Here is a 25,841-nt window from a genome sequence, read left to right as displayed (position 1 = left end):
AGGCTAATGCTAGCCCTAGCTTTAGTTTCTCCAGCTGCTGCCACTTCACTTTCCTACTGCTGTTGCCACTGTGACTGTCTATACTGGACCCAAATTATGAATGCATTGTTAGGCAGATATAGTTACAGAAAAACATTAAAGTTGTTTTGTTTAGATTTTTTGCCAGAAGAAAAATCTATTCACTTATTGCATTTCTGTACTCATTGTGAATTCAAAACATTTTGATTATTTGTACGTTATTTTTACTTTGAAGACAGTGGATTGACATGATGTTGAATTCATTTTGAGCTGGCCTTGCCAGTGCATGTATTCACCACACAGTGTGCTATTTCACTGTGTTTTCCTTTACAAGCCTTTCAATGCTGTTGGCTGGCTTTCCTCTCACCCTTAAATCACCTCATACTGACCAGGGTGCAGAGGTGGACAGTCCAGGGGTCAGAAAGTAATGTGTGTTTTGTCCACCCATGAACTCAGCCAGCTGATTTCACTAATTAGTTCTGCTTCCTGGCCGAAGAATTGTGCTAATTAGCAACTCCAGGTGATTGGAACAAAATATTTGGGAGGACTTTCTCAACCTGGATTTTCCACCTCTGTCTGGGTGTACAAAAACATGCCATTTTAAACTATTTTTCTGTTATAACCCTTTGTGGTGTCTGTACAAGTCCTGCTGTGTCATGGACAGTTTTGGCCAACCCAAAGGCTGCTGTGGGCTGCTCTGACTGTAGGGGGCAGTAGAGGGTGGGACATTTCTGGCATGGAGACGAGGTGGGAACGAGAGAAAGGCCTGTGCTGTTCACCCCATTCACAAAGCATTTATCCACACAGAAACACTCACTCTGTCACTTATTAACATTCAATAAAAGAGAACGTGCGGAGAATGAGGAAGCAAAGCACTTTGATTTGAAATGAGCAAAGCTGCCAGTTCTTCAAATAGCTATGCTTGTATTTCATGTATTATTGTGTGTATGTGAGTGATCTCTTTTCTTCACATAATGAAGAACTATCTGACTCACTTTGTAAATATTTGTACATGATTCCAGTTTAAAGACACCTTTGTGGCACCAGTGCATTTAGTTCAAACAGCAATAGACTGAAATGCGACAATTCAAACAAAGACTGCAGACAAGCACACACACACACACACACAAGATTTGGTATTACAAATTAGAGAGAAAAGAGGAAACCATAAAAAAGCTTTAAATTTAATTTTTTAAAAATTTGTATGATATTTGTGATCCTCGGGTGTAATTTTTTGACATAATGTATTTCCAATGAAAATGATCTATATAATAAAACAAAGGGACTCAGCTAACATATAAACAGACCAAAAAAAAAAGCACAAGCTGATTTTTTTAAAGCTAACTTCAGTGTACGCAGGGCCAGTATGTCCCTTTGTGTCACCCCTTTAATAAATTAGCATCCAGCACAAAATGAAAATGAGAAAATAGGAGACAGGGAGGAGTTTAAACTGGAGTGAAAGTTGGTTAAAATTACGCTGTTTCAACACTCGACCACCAACCCCAGGGAATTTGGTTACATCAGCCTCTTTACAGATGAACTGGAGACATTTTAAATGAGTCGCAAGCTGTTTCAGAAGAGGTCCAGACAGTCCACTGTCTCATCTTCACCTCCACCTTCTGAAGTAAACAGTTCATCTATCGCCTTTGCTGTAGAGAAGATGCTACTCCTGCACCAGACGACTGGCTGTGCTCAAGAACCAAGGAGGTCTGGATTTGTTTGAGATCTCAATCATTCGCACATTAACAGGAGGATAGCTGCGCCCGGGAGAGCGAGACCATGGCATCCATTTTGGGATTTCACACAGACCTTCTGCTCTCAATCATTTCTGTGGCGTCAAATCATTTATTTCATTTCGACGTCTTTCTTCCGCAATCATGAGCTACGGCTAAGGAGAAGAAATGCACGTCTTCGATGAAAATGTTTTTTCCGAGGTCTGCTTTGGGAGTAAACCTGGAGCTGGAATAATTAGCTGGACCAAAAAAAAAAAAAAAAAGCAAAGTACGCAGATGAGCCCCAGCCCCCAGGGTCGAGCTGCATGCCCCTGAGTTTTTGGGGGGCTCATGCATAGAAGCCGTGGAAGAAGACGGCGACGGTGAGGAGGATGATGGCGTTGGCGTTGACTACGTTCCTCCAGGTGGGGTGCTCCGACGTGTCGGTGAGCTTCCTCTGCAGCTCGGCCTGATCCTCCTCGCTCAGCTTCGGGGCCTTCTTCTGCTCGAAGCCGCAGAACCAGTTATAGGCCTTCCTGCAGCGGCCCACCTCCTCAGGATCCTCTGCGAGAGAGACACGGGCAGCTACATCAGGGCTACAGGAACAGCTACAGTGGGACTGACTACAGCTAAAGCTACATCAGGGCTACAGGAACAACTACAGTGGGACTGACTACAGCTAAAGCTACATCAGGGCTACAGGAACAACTACAGTGGGACTGACTACAGCTAAAGCTACATCAGGGCTACAGGAACAACTACAGTGGGACTGACTACAGCTAAAGCTACATCAGGGCTACAGGAACAGCTACAGTGGGACTGACTACAGCTAAAGCTACATCAGGGCTACAGGAACAACTACAGTGGGACTGACTACAGCTAAAGCTACATCAGGGCTACAGGAACAACTACAGTGGGACTGACTACAGCTAAAGCTACAACAGGGATACAGGAACAACTACAGTGGTACTGACTACAGCTAACGGTTACAGCCAGACTGGCTACAGGTACAACTACAGCCGGACTGGAACTCCACCAGGAGCAGGGCCGCAGACCGTTTTACGGGGACTCCTGCCCTACCTTCCACGTCCATGCTTTCAGAATTTGCATTTTCGGTCCAGTCATCCACCTCCAGGTCCTCCCTATCCTCTTTGTTGTTCCGGAGGCTCCAGACCAGGCGATACAGCTGGGGAGGAGAGAAAGAGATAACACTAAACCTTCTGGAAATGTCTAACGTGTGTGTGTGTCTCCTGTGATGGGCAGTAATGGCGGGTGTGTGTGTGTTCTGCTATGGGCAGTAATGTGTGTGTGTGTGTGTGTGTGTGTGTGTTTCCTGCGATGGGCAGTAATGTGTGTGTCTGTGTGTGTGTGTGTGTGCATGCTTGTGTGTGTGTGTTTCCTTCCACAGCACTCACGTATTTGTCCTCGATGGGCTTGGTCATCAGGGAGATGCCGAGCACCAGCAGGCAGGTGATTCCGAACAGCAGGATGGCGAAGTAGAGGTAGTGGACGCCGCAGATGATTTTGGGGCAGTTGCTGGGGCTGGCGCAGCTGCCCGTCCCGAAGGCGAACTCGGCGAGCATGCGGGACAGTCCGATGAGCAGGCCAATCACCAGCCCGTAGAACGCGCCCTGCGGGGGGGCACCAGCCATAAGCGGACACAAGATGCAGCTTGCCCAAGAGTGCCATGAACTAACGCTGACACTGACAATGATCTTTTACTCTCACAGTGCTTAACGCTGCTTACTGCGCCCACCACCGGTCTACAGCGTGTGGCTGGTGTGAGCCTGTCCTTCTGTGCCAGAGTACTCTGAGCATGCATTCACAGAGGTGGAACGGGACGGAGCGGGTGTAATGGCCAATGGCAGCCTACCGGCTCGTTGACGCGCTTGCAGAAGATGGCGAGGAGGAAGACGGAGGCGATGGGCGGCCCGAGGTAGCTGGTGATGGACTGGATGTAGTCGAAGAGCTGACCACTCTGAGCAGTTTGGACGATGGGGATCCAGGCGATGCTCACACCAATCAGAGCCAGGATAAACAGCCTACGCACAAACACACCAATCAGAGCCAGGATAAACAGCCTACATGCAAACACACCAATTAGAGCCAGGATAAACAGCCTACACGCAAACACACCAATCAGAGCCAGGATAAACAGCCTACACGCAAACACACCAATCAGAGCCAGGATAAACAGCCTACACGCAAACACACCAATCAGAGCCAGGATAAACAGCCTACACGCAAACACACGCACAAACACACACGCAAACACACGCACAAACACACACACAAACGCACGCACAAACACACACACGCAAACACACACACAAACACACGCGCAAACACACACACAAACACACACAAACACACGCGCAAACGCGCGCACAAACACACACGCGCACAAACACACACAAACACACACGCACAAACACACACGCAAACACACACACAAACACATGCACACACAGAGTTTGTGTCTGATGCCTTCCAGTATTTCAAGCTATTATTTATTCCTGGTCTGACAGCAAAACATGGGCTCGGGGGACACCATTTTATTTCCGGGGGGGGGGGGTTTGTGTGCTGAGTTTTCGATCTCCCATGTTGAATATCAAACATGGGAGATCAAATAAATCAAATAAATCTGGGGTTTTCAAACTTTCAAACCCCACCCTGGCTCAAATGGGTCCAGGGGACCCAAAAAGGTTTCATATTTTTCAAATATTTTCCCAAGTCTTTAATTATTGCATAACATGTTTGGCCAGGGCCCCCCAACTGGTCCTTCAAGGCCCCTCAGTTAAAAACCCAGGCCTGGTCATGGAGCCCGGGCTGACTCCGCCCCTCGGCTGTGAGAGTTACCTGCCGGCGATCATGAGCTCCTTCTCCGAGGCGGTGCGGCGGATCTTGGTGTAGATGTCCATGGTGAAGAGGGTGCTGGCGCTGTTGAAGATGGAGGTGAGGGAGCTCATGAGCGAGGCCAACATCACCGAGAGCATCAGGCCTCTGAGACCTGCGTCATGGGAAGAGAGAGGAAGACAGGGGGAGAGGAGGGGTGGAGGGGGTGGAGGGGAGGCAGAGGAACAGAGAAAAGCAGGGGAGTTTACTCCAGAGAAAACAGACAACCATCATCAGCCAACATTTTTCCACTTTGGTGCCCCAGTGGTGGAACACCGTTCCCTGCCTGGTCAGGACAGAAACACTGGCTGCTTTCCACAATACCCTGAAAGGCTGCCTTTGAGACTACACCTTAATTAATGCTTTTTTAAAATAAACAAACCTTCCTCTCCCATTGTTTTGTAGATAGTACAACTGTATGATGGCACTGATTTGATCGATTTATTTATCTCTAGTTTTAGTGGTGGGTTTTCTGGACATGTTCAATGCACCTTCTGAAAATAGTCTTGGCTAAAAGCATCTGCTGAGAATTTAATAGTACTTTTCATAGTTTTATTCACAGGAAAACACTATTAAATGCACAATTAAAAGCAATACCTTAAAGACCTTGTGCAAGCATATTATTATTGCATTGCAGACGTAAGAGGATGTCCTACCTCGGGGCATGAGGTCCACCACCATTTTGGGGTAGGCGATGTTGGTGCAGCCCACCGTGGTGCCGCAGTACTTCTTGCACTCCTCTGGGATCGCACAGGCCACCACATCTGTGGTGAAAACGGACAGACAGGTACAGGTGAGCCTCACACCTGTTCACCTCAGAACCCCACCCATCCATGCTGGCTTTACTGTGAATATCTCTACACTGTCAAAGCTCTCAGTTTCATTTTAAGTGCACCTTATAATATGCTTTTACAATTATCATTGGGCCATGTAGGCTTGAGTCCCCTAGAGCCAGTGAGTAGAAAAGTACAAGAAACTAAACACAATAAAATAAAAGGACTGAAAATAGATGAATACAGAGTAAAACACTAAGGGGCTCTAAATTTATTTTTTTGCCCCATGCCTGACTCCACCCCACTCTCCCCCTCCCCATGTTGGTGTAGCCCCCCCCCCCCGCCTGACCCCGCCCTCACCTGTGTACAGGATGCGACTGATCATGCCGGGGAACACCATGATGAACATGGGCAGCAGCTTCAAGTAGCCACACAGAATGCAGCCCGCCTTCACGTGCGACAAGTTCTTAGCCGACAGGCAGCGCTGCACGATCACCTGGGACAAGACACTTACGTTAGCCACAAAGTTAGCTGCAGAGTAGCCGCAACGTTGGCCTCAACGTTAGCCACAACGTTATCCACAGGGTAGCCTCAACCTTCGCCACAATGTTAGCTACAACATTTGCCTCAACCTTCGCCACAACATTAGCCTCAACGTTAGCCACAACGTTAGCCGCAGAGTAGCCGCAACATTAGCCTCAACGTTAGCCACAGGGTAGCCACAATGTTAACCTCAACGTTAGCGACAACGTTAGCTACAACATTAGCCTCAACCTTCGCCGCAACATTAGCCACAGGGCAGCCTGGTGCACTCACATCCCAATATTACACAAATTATACATCAAAATTAAACTTAAACCTGACACTTAAAAATGACACTTTCATTCCTGTCCATTCGGGAAAGGCGGGGGGGGCGGCAATCTGTGTGTGTCTATGTCAGGGGTGTCCAATCTCATCTGCAAAGTGCGCAGGGTTTTGCTGTAGCCCAGTACTACGACACCTGATTCAACTAATTAACAAATCACGGTCTTCAATCGAGACGTTGATAAGTAGAAGCAGGTGTTGCAGAGTGGGGCTATAACAAAAACCTGCACCCATACCGGCCCTTTTCGGATGAAACTGGACACCCCTGATCTATGGGGCGCCATACCTGGTCGGTGCACCAGTACCAGGTGGCCAGAATGGTGAGCCCGAAGACCAGGCCGGGCCAGGGCATGTCCCCGGTGAGGGGGTCCCGGAAGATGTGGAAGGAGTCGGGTCGGGGGGTGTAGCAGCTCGCGCTGATGTTGGGGCTGACGAGTGTTGGGATGGCGTTCATGTACTTATCCACAAAGTTCTCATAACCGCCCACCGCATTGAAGGCTGCAGAGACAGGAAGGGTTCGTGGGCTGTGGTGATACTGCTGGGCATGTATTCGTAAAGCAGGGCTGCCCAGTGCTCTTCCTGGAGAGCTACTGTCCCGTAGATTTTCATTTCAACCCTTTAGCACACCTGATTCTACTCAACAAGTTCTCCAGCTGTTGAACGAGGTGTGCTTTGTTAGGGTTGGAGTGAAAACCTACAGGATGATAGATCTCCAGGAACAGGGTTGGGCATAAAGAAACACAGTGGAGGATCACTGCACTAGAATCAGATCCAGAGTCCAGAGTTATGAACACAAACACTGATCCAGAGTCAGAGTTCTCCTACTCCTTATGACAGCTTTATGAACATAACACTGATCCAGAGTCAGAGCTCTCCTACTCCTTATGACAGCTTTATGAACATGAACACTGATCCAGAGTCAGAGCTCTCCTGCTCCTTATGACAGCTTTATGAACATGAACAGTGATCCAGAATCAGAGCTCTCCTACTCCTTATGACAGCTTTATGAACATGAACAGTGATCCAGAGTCAGAGCTCTCCTACTCCTTATGACAGCTTTATGAACATCAACACTGATCCAGAGTCAGCAGAGTGAGAGGGAGACTGGTACAGAAAGGGAGGGGCACTCACCGTATCCCATGAGGATGAAGGACCCGATCACCATGATAATCGCCTGAAGGGTGTCCGTGTAGATTACTGCAGCCAGACCCCCTGCACACACAAACACACACACACAGGAATACACACATATGTTATACACACACACGTTATACGCACATAATTCAACAGTTCATTTTTAGGCATAGACTAAAATACATAATAATGAAAAAGTTAAGCAATGTTGAGCCAAAATGGGCCTAATTTCAGTGTCTGCTGGTTATCTCCATGGTGATGTTACAATTCATTTCTAATACGCTGTTTTTTCTTTTGGTTGCCTTTGTATAAAGATGTAAATGCGCAGTGCTACAAGAGATTTCAGGTATGAAAATAATGAATGTAACCAACAAGCGATGTCAGTAAACTTCAGCCCAATAAAAATGACTCATCCATCCATTCTTTGCTCTGACAGTTATGTAAATAGAACTGAAAACAATACATTGGTATTTATTTGCATTATTTTGCTCTCTGAGGCTCCATGTTTGGAATGGCCCCTTAAAATGTTTTACAATCAAAACCAAATTTCACTGAATACAAGGCAGCATAATCAAATGAAAATATTAATAGATTATGCATAGATAAGTGTCCATATATTTTATGTACATCTGTATATTCCAGCAATCTGAAAGATGTTATCCTGGACCAAGATGTGCAGCCTTTACTGTACATGTCCCATCCTAGCTCAACTCTGCTGATGGAACTCGTTTTTGCAAGTTAATAATCACACAGACTTCTGCGGGAACCATACATACTTTGACACAAATTCAGTTTGCTTGTTGTTCAGAAATCAATCATCGATGGGAACGGGTTCCCTCCAAAAACCCACAGAACACGAGATCACATCATGAGATCAGTCGACAATGTTCACACATGAACATCTCCAATGAAAGTTTTGTAATAAACTTATTTTTGCAATTTTATAATCAATAAAATCAGGTGAAGTATTAACGTGGTAACAACGACCACTAGAAGTTTTATCGTGTCGGAGAACACTCTTGATGAACTGATAAATGTAGGAGAGCATGAATAAAGGAGGTCTACAGCGAGCACTTTGCCAACTGCTGCCAGCAAGATAAGGTTAATCGCTCATTGGGTTGATAAAATAAAATGTTGTAAGGAAGGCACTGTGTATTTTAAAGATTCATCTTGCAGCGATTTTAATGTCGTAAAGCTAAAAGGATGAACTTTACTCTGCTCAGTCTCGTGTTTCTGTGAAGATAAGTGCTGGAGATTGCAGAGGCAATTGCACCTTTATTGCCTGTTGCGCTATTACCTCCCGAGGCCAAACGCAAGCCACTATTGGCTGAGAAATGGACATGTCTGCTTGGGTGTGTCTGTGGCAAATAATTTCCTCAAGACCACCTGAACGTTACGTAAAGCGTACAACAACAGCATGACTCAGGGCTTTACCTGCTGTGGGCACAAATAACTCAGCGTCCTGTACCTGGAGAGCATGGGCGTACCCCCCCTACTTTTCAAAAATGCTTATTTTTCCCACCCACTGTTGGCGGTTGTTTTCAAACGTCACCTTCCATCGTTCGCCGACAGACATGATGTGGATTTTAGGCAGGCAGGGCGCAGCGGTCGCCAGCAAGATTCAATTGTTCACGTGTGTAGAAAAGGCCACGAAAGGTCAGAGAGACTGTCAATAAGTCCAGCCCTGCAGAGTTAATGCCGCAAAGAATGTAGACCTAGAGCAAATTAACGATTAACACTGCGGTCCACCAATCCCTGCTTAGAGACGGCTGCTATATACTACTATACTACTTCCTCCGACATCTAGCTCCGACAATGTCTGCAACAGTATAGCTGATAGAGGGGCAAAACAACTTTCATTAGCTAGTTAGCTACAAGTTACAAAGCTTCTGTAGGTGGTTAAAAGCTGCTCTTTAGGAACTTGCAAAAATGACACGCGTTACCCTGAGGGGGTTATTTTTATTCCATTCTCCAAGCCAAACGCAAACTTGGAAAAGTGTCTGTTGTGGATAAAACTTGGACATGTGGTCAATACCACAGACAGATACAGTTTGCCACATTTGCATGAAGGCAAGCTATAATCTGCCTATTAATAACATGAGATAACATGTCTAGTCTATTAACTGGATATAGCCGAGTGATTAAATCAAATCAAAGTTTATTTCACAAATGCACTGTTAACAATACAGCCGATAGGCAGTTGTTAGCTGGCACTGTGAACTGTGAACATTGTTGTGTATCTAGTCTATGTGAAGGGGAAACATAGCTAGTGATGAAATGAGAGAAATAATAAACTAAAATAAGTGACCTCATTTTTCATCACGTTGGTGGCAATCGTGCGCGAGTGTTTGATGTCCACGGTTTTGCATAACGAGTACATTCACATTTAACCAGAGAAAATAAATTTGTTTATATGTATGTACATGCATTATGCTTCTTCTTTTTCTTTTAAAAAAAATTGGCCTATTTTGCTGTATGGAAATATATGAGCATCGGACAGAGGGACTGGCAGCAGAGAGGGGAAGGACAGACGGACGCACAGACAGACGAATGGACAGACAGATGGACAGACGGACGGACAGACCTGTGACGGTGTAGAGAGCAGTGATCATAAGCAGGAGCACCACAGCCAGGTAAATGTTGAGCCCCAGAGCCTGGTTAATGAAAATGGCCCCTGAGAACATATCTGCCTGAAAGAGAGAGAGAGAGAGAGAGAAAGAGAGAGAGAGAAGGGAAAGTGAATAAACAACAAGGAATATTCTACAGGGAATATTAAATAAAACATGTTTCTGGAATTTTTTTATCAAGTTTTATAGTAGGCTTGATGGAATCACATGTTTTAAATCTAATTGGAATCGTGTTGTGTTTTCTTTGCTTGTTGCTTTAATGTTTGTCAATGTTGTCTAAGGTGCTAAAGCTGTTATGCCCATAAATTCTGGTTTATGACTGTAAACTGCTGAGTGATGCAGCTCCAGAATGTAAGGACTTGGGTGGCACAGTTAAGGCGCTGTTCTACAGTGTGGTTGGGCCCCACGGCCTGGTATCGATTCTGTGACAGAGCCAAACTCTGGTCTGCAGCCGTGCAAGGGGAGGCACAGCTGGGTCTGTTTCATCTGCCAGGGATGACAATGTCTCATCACCCACAAGCGCCCCCTACTGGCCAGTCCGGGGAGCATGTCTCCGAATGTTAAGCTCTAAATGAAGAGTCTTCGTCTGACTTCTCTCTATTCAACCCTGATGTGTTTGGCCCCCTCCCTGGTTACCAGTGCCCAGCGCTGCACTCACAGAGATCTTGGTGAAGACGTAGAGCAGCAGAGACAGCACAGACAGGTAGATCCGTATGCGCTGGCCCCCAAACCGCTTCTTCAGGTACTCTGGCATCGTCACGACCTGGGCAGTGTTCAGCACAGGGCATTAACACGGACTCCACAAACTGCGTTCAGTAAGAGAGTCACGACCTGGGCAGTGTTCAGCACAGGGCATTAACACGGACTCCACAAACTGCGTTTAGTAAGAGAGTCACGACCTGGGCAGTGTTCAGCACAGGGCATTAACACGGACCTCACAAACTGCACTTGTAAAGGAGTCACGACCTGGCATGTTCAGCACAGGGCATTAACACGGACCTCACAAACCGAGTTCAAACACATACAGACTCCGGTACAGTTACCGATAACACAGAGTGTTGGGAAACAGATACAGTGTTGCGCCAAAACAGATACACAGGTCTCGCCAGAGAACACGGCATGTTTCACAGGGCACCAGCGTTACACCCAGGCTGTTTCACAGGCGCACACAGTATACACCCAGGCATGTTTGCAAGGCAACCCTACACACAGCATGTTCACAGGGCGCACACAGCGTTACACAGCAGTTTCACACTCCACAGCGTATACACCAGGATGTTCACAGGCACACACACTATACAGACCAGGCTGTTTCACAGGGCACACACACCATAACACACAGGCATGTTTCCAGGGCACACACACATACACACACAGGCATGTTTCACAGGCACAACAGGTATAACACAGGATTTTCACAGGCACACACAGCGTATACACACACAGCATGTTCAAGGCACACACAGCGTATACACACACAGGCATGTTTCACAGGGCACACACACTATACACACACAGGCATGTTTCACAGGGCACACACAGCGTATACACACACAGGCATGTTTCACAGGGCACACACAGCGTATACACACACAGGCATGTTTCACAGGGCACACACAGCGTATACACACACAGGCATGTTTCACAGGGCACACACACTATACACACACAGGAAACAACAGCTACAGGTAACAGAACTAATAACAGATAACAGATACAGATATAGCCTGAGTACAAATCACAACCACAGATACAAGTACATAAAACAGAAATGGACAGAAATACAAATACAGATAACAGATAAAAGATACAGACACATAAGGGATAAAGATATAGACACACACTTACCCCAGCTTTGATGTAGATAGGGACGAAGAGCCAGCCCAGGATGACCACCACCACCAGGGCCTGAAACACACCCATCATCCCCGTAAGTCTTACTCACACTGGAGTACAGCACGTCCCCACCAAGGCTACAGTGACTCCATGAAGATTAATATTATCACTATTGTAACAGCTATTATGACTTCACCACTACTGCTACTCAATTTAAATTATAATTACAGTTTTAAAAGTATTATTTTTATTATTATTATTATTAGTACAGTAGTAGTATTAGTAGTAGTAGTAGTATACTTCACATACTATTAGAATTTTATTATTATTATTATTATTACTGTATAATCATAATCCTAATAATATTCGAATAGCATTAATTCCATGACTCACGTTCCACTCGAACCCGCCAATGGCGATGCCAGCAGCTGCTCCCGTCCCTGCCAGGCCCACAAAATGGCCGCTGCCGATGTTACTGGCGAAGAGAGAGGCGCCAATCTGCAGGATGCCAGAGACAGGGCACATCAGCCATTGGTCAGTGCAGATCACATGAGCACAGTAAGCTTAATGACATCATCACAGGGTATTATTCCTGTTAACATTAGTTAATGTTAGTTTTAATATTACTGTTCATATTGGTGATAATATTACAGTTAATAATAGTGTTAATATTACTTCAAAAGATTTATTTGTATTTTTTGCTGTGTGCAGGAATGGCTGTCTGAAAGTAGCAGAGTTTGAGAACTTGAATCTCTCATCTTTTTGGGTGTTATGGAGGCATTCTGCAGATGAGGCAGCTCTACAGAGGAACGATGGCACAGTGCTGTGATGTGCACCCTCCGTTACATCTCCCACTCCCAAATGTTTTACTGTTTTTACTGGTTCTGCTGTCATTTGGTTTTCAGCTGCTCTCTCTCTCTCTCTTTCTGTCTTTTTCTCTTTCTCTTTCTCTCTCTCTGTCCAATTATGTCAATAATTCTGATTTAATACCTGTTTGATTTTCAGGTGTAATGCCTGATTTACAGTAGCTTCCGGTGTAATGCCTGCTTCAGATTGAGGTGTATTGCCTGATTTAGCTTCAGGTGTAATGCTTGCTGAACATTTGGGTGTGTTGTCTGTTTGAGATTTAGGGTGCAATGCTTGCGATTCTCCATCCCCTCTTTAGAACCACACTCACTCACCGGCCACCACACCATACTGCGTCCTGCCAGGAAGAACCCTCCCACTGTCCCACGATTGGTGCTCAGCATTGCCTGTCAAAGACAGAAGAGGAGGAGCCATCTCAGCAGTTGCAGTGGATTAGTACAGTGTTATTTAACCTCACACTCTTAATGCAGGTTACATGAGTCTGTAGGGGATTAAATGTACTGCATTACAGTGGAATAAACTACCTCATAATAGTTCATTTAATGCTTAACATTTTGCTTTGGGTCATCACTGGAAAAGCATCATGGGATGTTGTGTCATGGTGGTTTCGTTACCATTGTTTAGAGAAATGCCTCATTTATGTTCCTCCGCAGTCTGACGTTATCTGTAGAAGCAGTCGCACCCTGACCATATGCTTCTGCTGCTATCAGTATGTGTAACAACAAATCAGACATAAGTGAGGATGAATAAAAGTAAGGGACTCTGATGCTACTTCACTGAATGATCAAAGTGCATGGAACAGTACAACAGTATCAGCAGGAAAAAAACACAACTGAGTTGTTGTTTTTTTTCAGTGGAAGAAAGATGTTTTTTTTTAAAGTTGTGTTTAAAACCGGCGTGTTTCCAAGTTTCATCAGACAAATAAAGGGGACAATACATAAAGAAGTTGAGAAATTTTGAAAAATTTAAACAAATAAAAATCATCTAAGATGATTATCACTTGCTGATAAACACATACATCTATGTATACCTCAGTGACAGCAGTGATATCAACAGCATATTTCCACTTCTTTAATTAAATTTGGTACAAAATATTGAATTAAACTTATGGAAAGAGTGGAAAGGAGCAGGTAATTTTATACTCTATATATGAAACATGCAACACGATGTGGTTATGTGTATTACAATGGGTTATGTGTATTACAATGCAGGGCACTGTAGAACCCTGGAGAGCTTGAGCTTGAGGTCACAGGCTCTTTGTTGGGGGTTTTCACCATATTAGCCCAGGGAATCTTTGAGGGGAGTCACTGTATAATCTACCTTCCTTGTTACTAAAAAAACCAGCCACTTCCAGTAGGTTCCAGTACTGGGGGTGCAGTGACTTCCACATGTGCAACAGAGAAGCAGTTCTCCAGAGAACTTCTGCATGTTCAACAGGGAAGCACTTCCCGAGAGAACTTCCACATGTGCAACAGGGAAGCACTTCCCCAGAGAACTTCCACATGTACGGTAGGCCAATCATCATATCTTAACTCACAGCTACAGAACACAAAATCTGAGGGAACAACATTTCCACTTTCAAAACACTATCGAATATGCTAAATACATAGGTAAAGAGTGAGTGATTCCACAATGGGCTCTCTTAGACCAAATCTGTTCTATTTACACAAGTACATCTCCAACTAATGGGTAACCAGTAACTCAGTGAGAAAAAGCCCAAAACTAGACATCTAGAGGGGTGGATATCTAGGTTGAGAGATTTTTGGATCAAAAACAGAGAAGGTTATCGCAGGTTAGCTCCAGTTAGCTCAGATTTTACTTGGATATAAATGTAGATGTCCAGACGTTCAGGTGAAAACCTGGCTACATTTGTTTGAAAGATAAAAGTTTTCTAGCCAACTAGGACATTGTCAGGTTATATCTGGGTAAAACCTGAGCTAAATCAACTTAGATTTCCATCCCTCTAGATGTCTAGATTTAGGTTTTTACTCACTGGGAAATTACAGACAATCCATGCAACTGTTATGTTAGAGTTGAACTGAAAAATTCTTATGCTCTGTCCTTTGTGACCAATGACAGTAGATGTGCTCACCTGCCTTTTTTTTTTTTTTTTTCATTGAGGCAACTAAAAACCTGACATTCTGTAAACTAAATCAAGGTTAACTATTCCCAAGTCTGGAAAATCTTTTGCTTATCACAGGGGAGTCGCACACTGACACTTTAGGAGATTCAGACTCACCCATATCCCAACGGCCAGGACCACCAGAAAGTAGATGACTATGACGGAGATGTCGGCCGGGTTGTTGATGGCGTAGGTGGAGCTGGTGTTCTCTGCGCTCCTGACCCAGGAGAACCCAAAGTAATCCCGTTCCATCTTCTGTGCTAGTGTGTTCCAGTGAGGAGAAGGACTGTGGTACCGTTCACCCCTGCTGTGCAGAGTACTGGAGCAGAAGCTGGACCTGTGTGGTTTAGGGCAGGAGCACCATACACACGCAGGTACGTGTTTGAGAGTATGCGCTGGAGTGTGTGTTAGAAAAGGAGGAATCGCTCCTGGTCAGTACGCATATAGGTGAGTGTGTGTGTGTGTGTGTGTGTGTGTGTGCGTGCGTGTGTGTATATGTCGTTGAATGTGTACTAAAGTAAACTCCACATTCATTAATGATCAACCCACCAGGAACTCTTCTCAGGAAAGAAATGTGTTACCGTAAAAGAACCTGTGAAAAACATTCAGACTGCAATTCCCACTCAAATCGCGAAAAATGGCAGTACCATTACTTCAAAGATTTTTAAAGGAAAATGAAAAGAGGGCACATATATTTGCTTTAAATTATACAAGGGCCTTATCAGATAAGAGCTCAGGTGGAGGACAGGCAAAGATCAACATACTGAGTGGGTTCCTGAATAGAGGTTTGAAGTTATCTGGGTTAGAATTGGTGTGGGGAGACTAAGAATAGCCTCTCATTTGTTCACTGGTTGTCTGGCTAGTTTGCATTGATGCATGAGCAGGATTTTCCGGAGGAACTCTTTAAATCAGCCATGAAGGTCATTATTCCAAACCGAACGCCTGGGAAGACACAAGCCACCAGGAAAGCAGCTACATCTCTGTAAGCACTCAGTAGAGCAGGGCTGCCCAACCCTGTTCCTGGAGATCTACCATCCTGTAGGTTTTCACTCCTGCCCTAACAAAGCACACATCATCCAATGGCTAGAACAGGGCTGTCCAACCCTGCTCCTGGAGATCTACCATCCTGTAGGTTTTCACTCCTGCCCTAACAAAGCACACATCATCCAACAGCTAGAGCAGGGCTGCCCAACCCTACTCCTGGAGATCCACCATCCTGTAGGTTTTCACTCCTGCCCTAACAAAGCACTCCTCATTCAACAGATGTAGATTTCGCTGAGCTGCTAATTAGTTGAGTCAGGTGAGCCAGATTAGGGTTGAAATGGGAACCTGCTGGACGGTAGGGTTAGGGTTAGGGTTAGGGTTAGGGTTAGGACGGGAACCTGCTGGACGGTAGATCTGCAGGAACAGGGTTGAGACAGATACGTACAGCTGCCCTCAGAAAACTTATTTATTTCGCTAAACTGCATGCTCACTATCACATCTGGGAGTTGTAGTTTTGTTTTCCACAGCCCCCATGTCAGGAGAAGTGCTGTCTGTAATGACCCAGGAGTTTTTTATGATTATTTCCTTTCCTAAGATTCCCGTGCTTTAAGATGCCATTGCCCATGAAACATCAACATTCAGGAAAGCTCCCGGTCAGCACCCCCCAACAGTCACCTCTCCTTCAAAGTTCCCGCACAGAAAAAAAAGCTTGGTGTAACATCAACTCTGATATTCCACATTTAACTCTTAATAGAGTACGCATGGTTCCTACTGGACTCATATAAACACGGATTGAGTAGATTTAACGGAGAAAACTTTGCTGTGTGGGGTCTCTTTAACCATGATGCTAGCCAGGGAAAATCACTTCATAGAAACCTGTATGTCTTTAAACAAAGCAACAATGGTCAATGTGTTACCTAAGTTACTTACTGGAATCACAGAATTTGTGATAATATATTACTTATTAAATTTTTATCAGAAAATCTGTATTTTTGACAGCTGAGTCACCAACACAGTGTTATGCTCAGTATTCGTATCGGGTAGAATGCAGAAGTGCCAACACTTTTCACGTTTCATTTTGGAAATGAAGAGGAAAAGAAAGGCTGTGTTTCCATACGACGAGTGGGAAATACGACAATGGGACCTGAATGTTTTTCTGTTTCTTAGTTTAGTTTGAATGAAATGTGGAATGCTGACAGTGCACACGTGGTGCTCAGTGAGGGGGCAAGGCATTCTGGGAAATGGTAGGCATCTATTTCTAATGCATTGTCAGAACTTTTCAATTTCAGTTCAGTTTTGCACATTTTCAAATAGGAGCTATTTTTATTTGAATTTTTATTTTTAATCAAACATTGAAACTCCTTATTTTATTTAGGCCATAAGACATATTGTCTACATTATATTATATAATTATATATATTTTATTTGTACCATTATTATAGTTTATATTCTGAGTGTTATGTGCAAATGCACCAATCTGCCATCTGGAGTAAAAAATTTTAAAAAGACATTCTCAGTGCACGCACACACACACACACACACACGGGTGATGAGATGGGGGGGTGACTGGGTGATGAGATGGGGGGGTGACTGGGTGATGAGATAGGGGGGTGAGCGGGGGATGAGATGGGGGGTGACCAGCTTCACACTGGCAGGTACCAGGTATAGAACCTTCTGTAAATGCCTAAAATAGCCTTCAGTGTACAAACTGCATTGGTCAATCAAAAATGTACATTAAACGCAAAGCTCTCATCCTGTTTAGTTAGTAGATAACATTTGCAGTAAAGGGTTGTGGTTTTGTCAGTGGCATTTCTCATGGTACAAAAGCCCTAAATGATAAATGAGTCGCACTGACCCATTTTATTTGTGATGTTAGTGTTTGTTTTAAAATGATATATTTGTTTCAAGGTCTGACCTGTAAAACTGGCTGTTCGATTTGAAAGGTACAAACAGGTTTTGATCTTTCCTTATCCCTTCTTTTCTTCACTTATCAATATGGCAAAATGTTGGTGTGTATCAAAGGTAAGCTGTTCCACTTTTAACAGGAAAACTGAGTTTACTCACTTAGCTATGACAAATGACAAACATTTTTGCATGAAATCTTAAGTATATATCATGGCAGGATATGTATAAATGCCACTGCTGAAAGTCATAAATATATGTGGCGTATAACTAATGCAATTCATGTCTATTTATGTCATGTCATGACCTCAGATCAGCACATAAATGTAAGTCTACTTCTAAGAGCATGAGAGGTATTAATCAGAGGTTCTATTCAGGGCGAGGTCCAGGCTGGGTCTGTGCTCCCATTGGTGTGTGCAAGGCTACTGCGGCCCCTCAGACCCTAGCTGAATCAGTCTGTTGTCTTCAGCTGCTTCTTACTCAGCCACACAAGAATAAAAAAGTTCGGTGTCACCCTTGTGTTGAGCCAAACAGCAGGATTAGACCTCCTTTACTCCCAGTGGTGATTTCCCAGCATGCATGCAGTGAAGACGCGGGATTCTGTGATTTCCCAGCAGGCCATGCGGCAAAGATGAGGGATTCTGTGATTTCCCAACAGGCCGTGCAATGAAGACTCGAGATTCTGTGATTTCCCAGCAGGCAGTGCAGTGAAGACGCAGAATTCTGTGATTTCCCAGCATGCCGTGCAGTGAAGATGCAGGATTCTGTTATTTCCCAGCATGCTATGCAGTGAAGACGCAGGATTCGGCGATTTCCCAGCAGGCCGTGCAGTGAAGACGCAGGATTCGGTGATTTCCCAGCAGGCCGTGCAGTGAAGACGTGGGATTCGGTGAGGTCAGCTGGCCGCTGACAGTGAGAAGAATTCAAAATAACAGAAACATACAGAAGGAAACAAGAAGTCCTGACTGTGTCTCCTGAGGATAACATCTCAGAGTCCAAACCCTCTCGCAGGACAGGGAGAGGCATTTCACTGCTTTTAGTCAATTCTCTTCAAACACAGGAACAGAACCATAAAACATTTATTGGCATGGCCAATGTTTGCAGTAGCTCGGTATGGAACATATAATCGACAGGCTTTCCAAAAAATGGGTCATTTTTTCAAACAGGTTTCATACTTACTGTTATCCAGCTGTGAAACGGTGTTTTTTTAAGCCAGAATTAGTGTCAATATCATTTTTTGCCTTTCAATAGAGTGTCATGTATCTGAATTAGAGTTGACCGGCAAAAGTCAAAAGCACCAATAAGCTAGAAACAAAGGTGATTTACTTTTATTAATTATGTTTTACTCAATTTACTTCTGACTTCCAAAGAAACACACGCACACACATACAGACGCACGTACACACACACACCCATGCACGCACGTGCACACACACACGCATGCACAGACACACCCATTCGCATTTGCAGACACGTGCATGAGCACTGATTCGCAAGAGCACACCGTGTAACAATCAAGTTTATTCACAGCCATAAAGCAATTTCATTTATAATTTGGAGCGATAGAGCTTCTCAGCCCTTCTCTCTTTTTCACTCTAACTCTCCTCCACTCCCACGCTGTTCCAGCTCTCATACATACAGAGAAATTAAATGGACTTTGGAAGGTGATGTACTGCTGTGATTAATCGATTGGATTACTAAATAATATAATTCGCTTGAATTTTTTTATCTGATTTTCTTGTCCTTGTTCTTTATCTTTTGTGTTGTCTGTTCCTTCTGGTTTATGAATTTAGCAGATGAATGAATTTGCTCTCATTTAGAGCGAATTATGCAAGTGCACACGACACAAACAGGTTTAGGCAAGGAAGCTGGTGCCTGTAGTGATGGTCAGTACATACAACATAACCCAGTGAGCAAAAGCCAGAATCTAGACCTCTGGGGGGTGGAAATCTAGGATGAGAGACGTTCTGACATAAACAAACTTGGATAACCCCAGTATAGCTCAGGTTTTACCTGGATATAGCCTGGCTCCGTCCTAGCTGGCTAGAGAGCTTTCACTTTTCAACCAAATGTAACCCAGTTTTCATCTGAAACACCTAGACAGTGTTTCACTGACTTTCACCACAGAAATGTTCCCTGGGAGAGTTATATGCTATCGTAGATGGGAGAGGGAACTGGACTGTATAACAGTATTAGAGAGCTATTAGCCACATCTATGCTGTACATTGTATAATAAGTGGAATGTTACCCTTCTTGGCAACCCTGAATGACTAGGAGGTGCTTCCATATCTTACAACTGCAGCTGTGTCTGATCTAAGATCAGCTGGATTATTGTTCTCACAGTTATTTTGGTCTGTAAATAAGTAGCCATCCCATCATGCACCCTGCTCCTGCCAAATGGCAGAAGCTAAACAAGTGTGGGCTTGCTTAGGGTGTGGATGGGAGACCACCAGGAAAAGCTAGGTTGCAGCTGTAATTGGTGTGGGAGGGCCAGCAGGGGGCAATCTTCCCTCTGGTCAAATTAACCCCCAAGCCCCAGTGCAGTGATGGGGACACTGTGCTGTAAACCTCACTCATATTGAACCTAACCGTCAGAGTGAAGTAGTCACAACAATTTTTCTACAAGCACACTATGCTGCGATCAAAGGAAATTCCAGAAGAGATGAGAATAAAAAATTGTTGAAATATATCAATCTGGAAAAAGTTGCAATGTCATTTCTAAGGCTCTGGTACTCCACCAAACCACAGTGAGAGCCATTATCTACAAATGGAGAACACATTGAACAGTGGTGAATCCATAGTGATGTGAAAGACTGATATTGTATTATAGAAATAATTTGATTGCAGTTATTGTTACTAAAGGTGGTGCAACCAGTTATTAAGTTTAAGTTTCATTAAATAATAGAAATAATCATTTAAAAAGTCTGTTTTGTGCTTACTTGGGTTCCCTTTGTCTCATATTATGTACACTTTGTCTGAAGATCTGAAAACATTCAGTGTGACAAATATGCAATAATAGAGGAAATCAGGAAGGGGGCAAATATTTTTTTCACGGCACTGTTCCTTATATGAGATCAAATGAACCTGCCAAGGTTGGCATCACAGGATTTTAAAAATATCTCAGAGGAGAGAAAATAGCTGAATCTCTGCATGAAAAAATATTTCTACTGTCCAACACATAGCATGAAAGATGATGTTTGATGCTTGTACTGAAAAGACTGAACAGACGCCCCTATGGGCCAACTGCCATTCTGCACGTCTACACAAGAAGCCTGCAGAGTTAGAGAAAAATCTCAGGAGAGCAGAATTCTTCCTGTCACTGGAGGGAGTCTGACAGTCTGACAGCATTCTGGAAAAAGTACAAAAACCCCATCGCAGTTTCTCGTCAGCACGTTTTTATCGTAATTAGGGTTTATCTGGCCATTGTCCTTGAGATAAAGACATTTATTACTAATAGCTAAATTGAGAGCTGCCAGTACTGAATATTAAAGTTTATTGCTTCGTGAGGCCATGCTTTATGATCAGACTGAACAGTCTTGTGAGTGACCTGTCTGTAGTTCTTTAGCTGGGGCTGTTTGTTACGCCTGGTGCATTAGAGCCTTTAGCTGAGGCTGTTTGTCACACCTGGGGGCATTAGAGCCTTTAGCTGGGGCTGTTTGTCACACCTGGGGGCATTAGAGCCTTTAGCTGGGGCTGTTTGTCACACCTGGGGACATTTATTTATTTCGCTAATTTTTCCGTGCCAGACTGATGATACTGATACAGTATGTATGAAGTAGATGATGATGATGACGATGAAGATGATGATGATGATGATGATGGGAGGCATGGTTTGCTTCTCAGCTTGCCTCAGAAACCCGTATCACTGCAAACAGCCCACACCTCTCTGCATTAGCAGGCAGACAACCCGCAAGAACCTGTAATTACAGCAGTAATAACACAGTACATTTCTGCTGCTGCACTCTTTAGCACATTACAGCCAATTAAACCAGCACTGAAATACAGAGAAACCCTGCAGAGACAGCAATAGCACGCGTGCACACACACACGCACACGCATGCATGCACACACACGCACACACGCACGCACGCACACACGCATGGACACACACACACTCAAACACACGGACGCACGCACACACACGCACTCACACGAACGCACACACACGCACACACGGACGCACGCAAATGCGAGCACACACACACGCTGTCAAGGATCAATTGTGTGCATGTATTATAAGACTCAATTGAGTTTAAAATTACCTGGCAGCACTAATTCCACTGCGCTGGTAAATGATCAGTGATCAAATGGAACTCCCTGAGGTACATACATGGTGCCAGATGCCTGGTCAGTCACAAATCATGGCAAATGAATTAGGATTTACGCACAGAACAAGCCAATGACTCGAAGTAATAAAAATGGCCATCATTAGCTTGTTAGCTTGAAAAATTATTTATTTTGTTGCAACATACAGCTGCCTTGTCATCTGTACATGCAGTTTGTACATCTAGTTGTATATCTTGTACATTGTACATTACTAATTGAAGTCACATGTGAAAGATTTGTGTGGTCTAACGAATGGAATAATACGTTATAGTTTCCTACAGCGCCTCAGGCTCAACCGTGCTGAGGTTCCAGCGGGAAGTTCAGTAAAAACAAATGAGGAACTGTGCCTGTAACAATGGTGCAGTACCACCTACAGCCAGCAGAGAGCAGCAGCTTCATGAGCTCGATAGATGACGCAGCAATAGAAGGAAACGAGGCCGTAATTGAACAGAATAGGAACAGAATTCTAAGGACCAAGTAAACGCTAATAAGAACACAGGAGATGAGACGTTGCATGTAGCATATTATCATAATTTGTTTTGTTCACTCAGGCATATCATTTAAAGGAGTTGTAGAGTTTGAATGATATGTACGTTTATTTATTTATAAATTAATTTAAATGTTGCACCCAGCTTGTTGGCTGAGCTTGTCGAGTTCCAACCTTAATTTGAAAAGCCCAACAGCGGCTGTGCTCGTGCGAACCCCACTGCCGATTCGGGAGAGCGTAGATGCTGTTCTCCACTAAAAAAAAAAAAAGAACACTTGGCGTCACCAGTTTGACACCGCAAACTGAGGCGAAACTGGCATTCAGTGGAGTCGGAGGAACACCTTTCCTTGTAAGTTTGTAAATTTTATCGCGCATATAATTACAGATTAGAATGACCACAGGACCACTTTATTCCTGACACTGAAAGTTCTGTTTGTCTTCCATTGGTTTTTAAACAGTCCAATTTCGTGTGTTGTAAATATTCACTATGGGGCTTCACTAAGTGCAGTACGGTAATGCAATGTAATGTAATGTAATGTTTTAAAAGATGTTCAGAAGGTTCCGTTAGGAACCAGGGCTTCCTGTAGGACTGAAGATATTTTGGAGCCCATAATCTAGTTGCTCAGTAATATCTATGGTAGGACCACCCGTATGTTGCGCTGGTTTCCTTGGTATGTGCGGCTCATATCGCTCTTCTGAGAACAGGGACAGCGTGTGAAGGAGTGCTTGGTCATGGCTTAAGAATAGATTAATTTCCCAGCTCCAGAGTTACTCTGCAGTGATTATGGTGGGGGGGTTGAAGTCAGCGTCATATTGCAACAGCTGGGGCACTGAACACTTCACACACACACACTCACACTCACACAGACACACGTACACACTCACACTCACACTCACTCACACTCACACACACTTCACACACACACACGCTCACACTCACACTCACTTCACACTCACACACTCACTCACACACACACACGCTCACACTCACTCACATACACTCACACACACTTCACACACACACACATACACACTCACGCTCACGCACACACACATTCACATACACTCACACACACTTCAAACTCACACATACACACACACACAGACTCACACACACACACTAAAAATAAAATAGGGTAAGATCAGAGTGGTACACCTCGTCATTGGCTTTGTATTCTCACGGTCAGACCTCCTGTTCTTGCCCCGGCAGATTTAAGTGCCGCATTTGTAAACTTTGTGAGTACATATTCCAGCTTACTGCAAACATGTACTCAGGGATCCTTAATTAAACGATTATACACGTTTTTCTGTTCGGTGGTAGTCAAAGAATGGGAAACAATGGGAGATTGATTTGGAAACAGAAATCTACAGGTGAGACATCATGAGAGTATTCAGCTAATTAGCTAATTTGGCCAGTGTAACTGGTGACAAGGGAACCCTGCAGACACACCAACCTTATCGGCCACCCTGCCGTACAGCTTTGAAACAAGCTGTATATTGTCGGTGTTGCACAAACGCTTTTTATCTCCTCAAACACAAAACACAAAAAGCTTGTCCTTTAGTCATGTGGGGTTTTTAACAAACTTTATTAGCTGTTGAGTTATGGAACGCCGGCAGTACACAAAGCTAACTGATGAGAACTCAGTGTGGTTTAAAAGAACAATGACAAAGAATGGATATACAGAGTTTGTATAGAACCCACAGTATGCTTTTAACGGTTCAGCCTGTTCCCAAGAATAAAGCATCATTTTCATTTTGTTTGATTTATTTAGTTAATATTGAGCTGTATTGCAACTATTATTCTTCTTGTTGAAGAGAGAATGTGTGCACATACACGCACACACACACGCGCACACACACACGCACGCAAACACACACACATACACACACACACAGACACACTGTAATTACACACTGCAATATGAGTCAATAGCTCCACTGTTTTGCGAGTACTTCTGATCCCAGAGATCCTCAGGGCGTGGCTGGTTTCTGTTTGCACCTTAAAATTCAGATTCAGCTGGTCCTCCAAGGCCAGGAGTCCAGTCCGTTCTGCTGAGTCACCTCTCCTTCCTCCATCTCTTTCTTCCTTCTGCCTCTCTCTTCTTCCTCCACTGTTCCTGCCAGTCCTCTCTTCTCTCTTTCAGTCTGCAGCCTCCTCCCTTCCCCATCTCTCAGCACTCACACTCTCCATTTGCTTTTCTTCACACATGTCTCTATAGCAACTGTTTCCTTTGATATCATCCCCCATCGCCAAGGTAACAGCTCCCTCGGGGGTAAAGTTAGGCACCATGGCAACGATTTCCAGACCAATAATGTGCCAAAGAGTGAGAGCAGGATAGCAGGGGATTGGGCAATAGGGCCATCGTAACCAAGGGAGATGGGACATTTAACTGCTGTCCCAAGATGGAGGAGGATTGATCATTGCAACAGCCTGCTGCTTCCAAGCCAATCACATCCCCTAATGGACATCTGACATCATCACTTTGATCATGACACACGAGTGCAGGTGTACGCCCTCCATGTCCTCAGTGATATTAACTCTTTTTCTCCTTCGTTTCAGATCCTGTGGATCCCACGCCAGGCCTGCAGACTGTGAGTAGCAGTAACAGGCTTGTCCTCTCAGATTCATTTCCCTTCCACGCCATTTACAGCTGACACTCAGGAAATCACATTTTCAGGACATTTCAGGAATAAATTAAGTAAATGCCACACACGTGCAAAAATAGTCAAATATTTTTACCATAGTGGGCTATATGGTTTAATAAGCCATTCGTGTAGCTCCAGAGCAGAGGTGAAGTGCCCAGTAACAGGGACTGTTGAGTGCTTTGCATTGAGCACGTCTGACTGTGACTCCTATCGTAGCAGTATATGTCCCGCAGATGTTTACAATGTAACACAATGCTGTTAAACTCTTTGACAACATCAAATGGAGGACACAGGAAATATGAAATTGTGTCTGTGGGAAAAATATTACAATCATTATATTTGATAATCCTATTTCTTATGAGTGTGCCGTACATGTTTGGAGATGCATTTGCAAGTACCTGACAGTGGATTTGTGATGAAGCTTATGGAGTAATTGTGGACCAAGTGGGGGGGGGGGGGGGGTGGCATTTCTGTTATTACAACATTTGAGGCCTTAACCACCCAAAGAACCTAAATCTCTGTACCATGACTTTCACTGCAGTTTTTGGGGGACTTTTTGGGCAGGAGTAAAGGAAAACTAAACAAGGGATACATTTTAAAAAGCTGCTTCACATTCAGAATACCACAGTCAAAATAATCTTTGTCCGA

The 25,841-nt window shown here is 44.2% G+C and overlaps 1 protein-coding gene across 1 annotated transcript; it reads right to left on the bottom strand.

Moving 5' to 3' along the window:
- Positions 1 to 1,181: 1,181 nt before the first annotated feature.
- On the bottom strand, positions 1,182 to 15,324 carry slc5a1 (solute carrier family 5 member 1). The gene is made up of 15 exons (XM_064308289.1): positions 14,966 to 15,324; positions 13,041 to 13,112; positions 12,253 to 12,357; positions 11,872 to 11,931; positions 10,682 to 10,786; positions 9,981 to 10,086; positions 7,394 to 7,474; positions 6,549 to 6,760; positions 5,759 to 5,894; positions 5,282 to 5,389; positions 4,590 to 4,740; positions 3,604 to 3,772; positions 3,146 to 3,361; positions 2,811 to 2,916; positions 1,182 to 2,294 (listed from the first exon to the last, which is right to left on the bottom strand). Exons 1-15 carry the CDS (start codon positions 15,098 to 15,100, stop codon positions 2,080 to 2,082), a joined length of 1,977 nt encoding a protein of 658 aa, XP_064164359.1. The 5' UTR covers positions 15,101 to 15,324; the 3' UTR covers positions 1,182 to 2,079.
- Between the last annotated feature and the right edge of the window lie 10,517 nt (positions 15,325 to 25,841).

This window comes from Anguilla rostrata, chromosome 14 (assembly GCF_018555375.3).
Source record: "Anguilla rostrata isolate EN2019 chromosome 14, ASM1855537v3, whole genome shotgun sequence".
Lineage (NCBI taxonomy): Eukaryota > Metazoa > Chordata > Actinopteri > Anguilliformes > Anguillidae > Anguilla > Anguilla rostrata.
This window is presented reverse-complemented; position numbering and strand designations above follow the sequence as displayed.

Coding starts and splice junctions, on each gene's coding strand:
- slc5a1 (XM_064308289.1), bottom strand. CDS start 15,100: ATGGAACGGGATTACTTTGGGTTCTCCTGGGTCAGGAGCGCAGAGAAC. Junction 10,087..10,681: donor ACGTCTTCACCAAGATCTCT/GTGAGTGCAGCG, acceptor TCTCTCTTTCAG/GCAGATATGTTCTCAGGGGC. Junction 5,895..6,548: donor GGTACTGGTGCACCGACCAG/GTATGGCGCCCC, acceptor GTCTTGTCCCAG/GTGATCGTGCAGCGCTGCCT.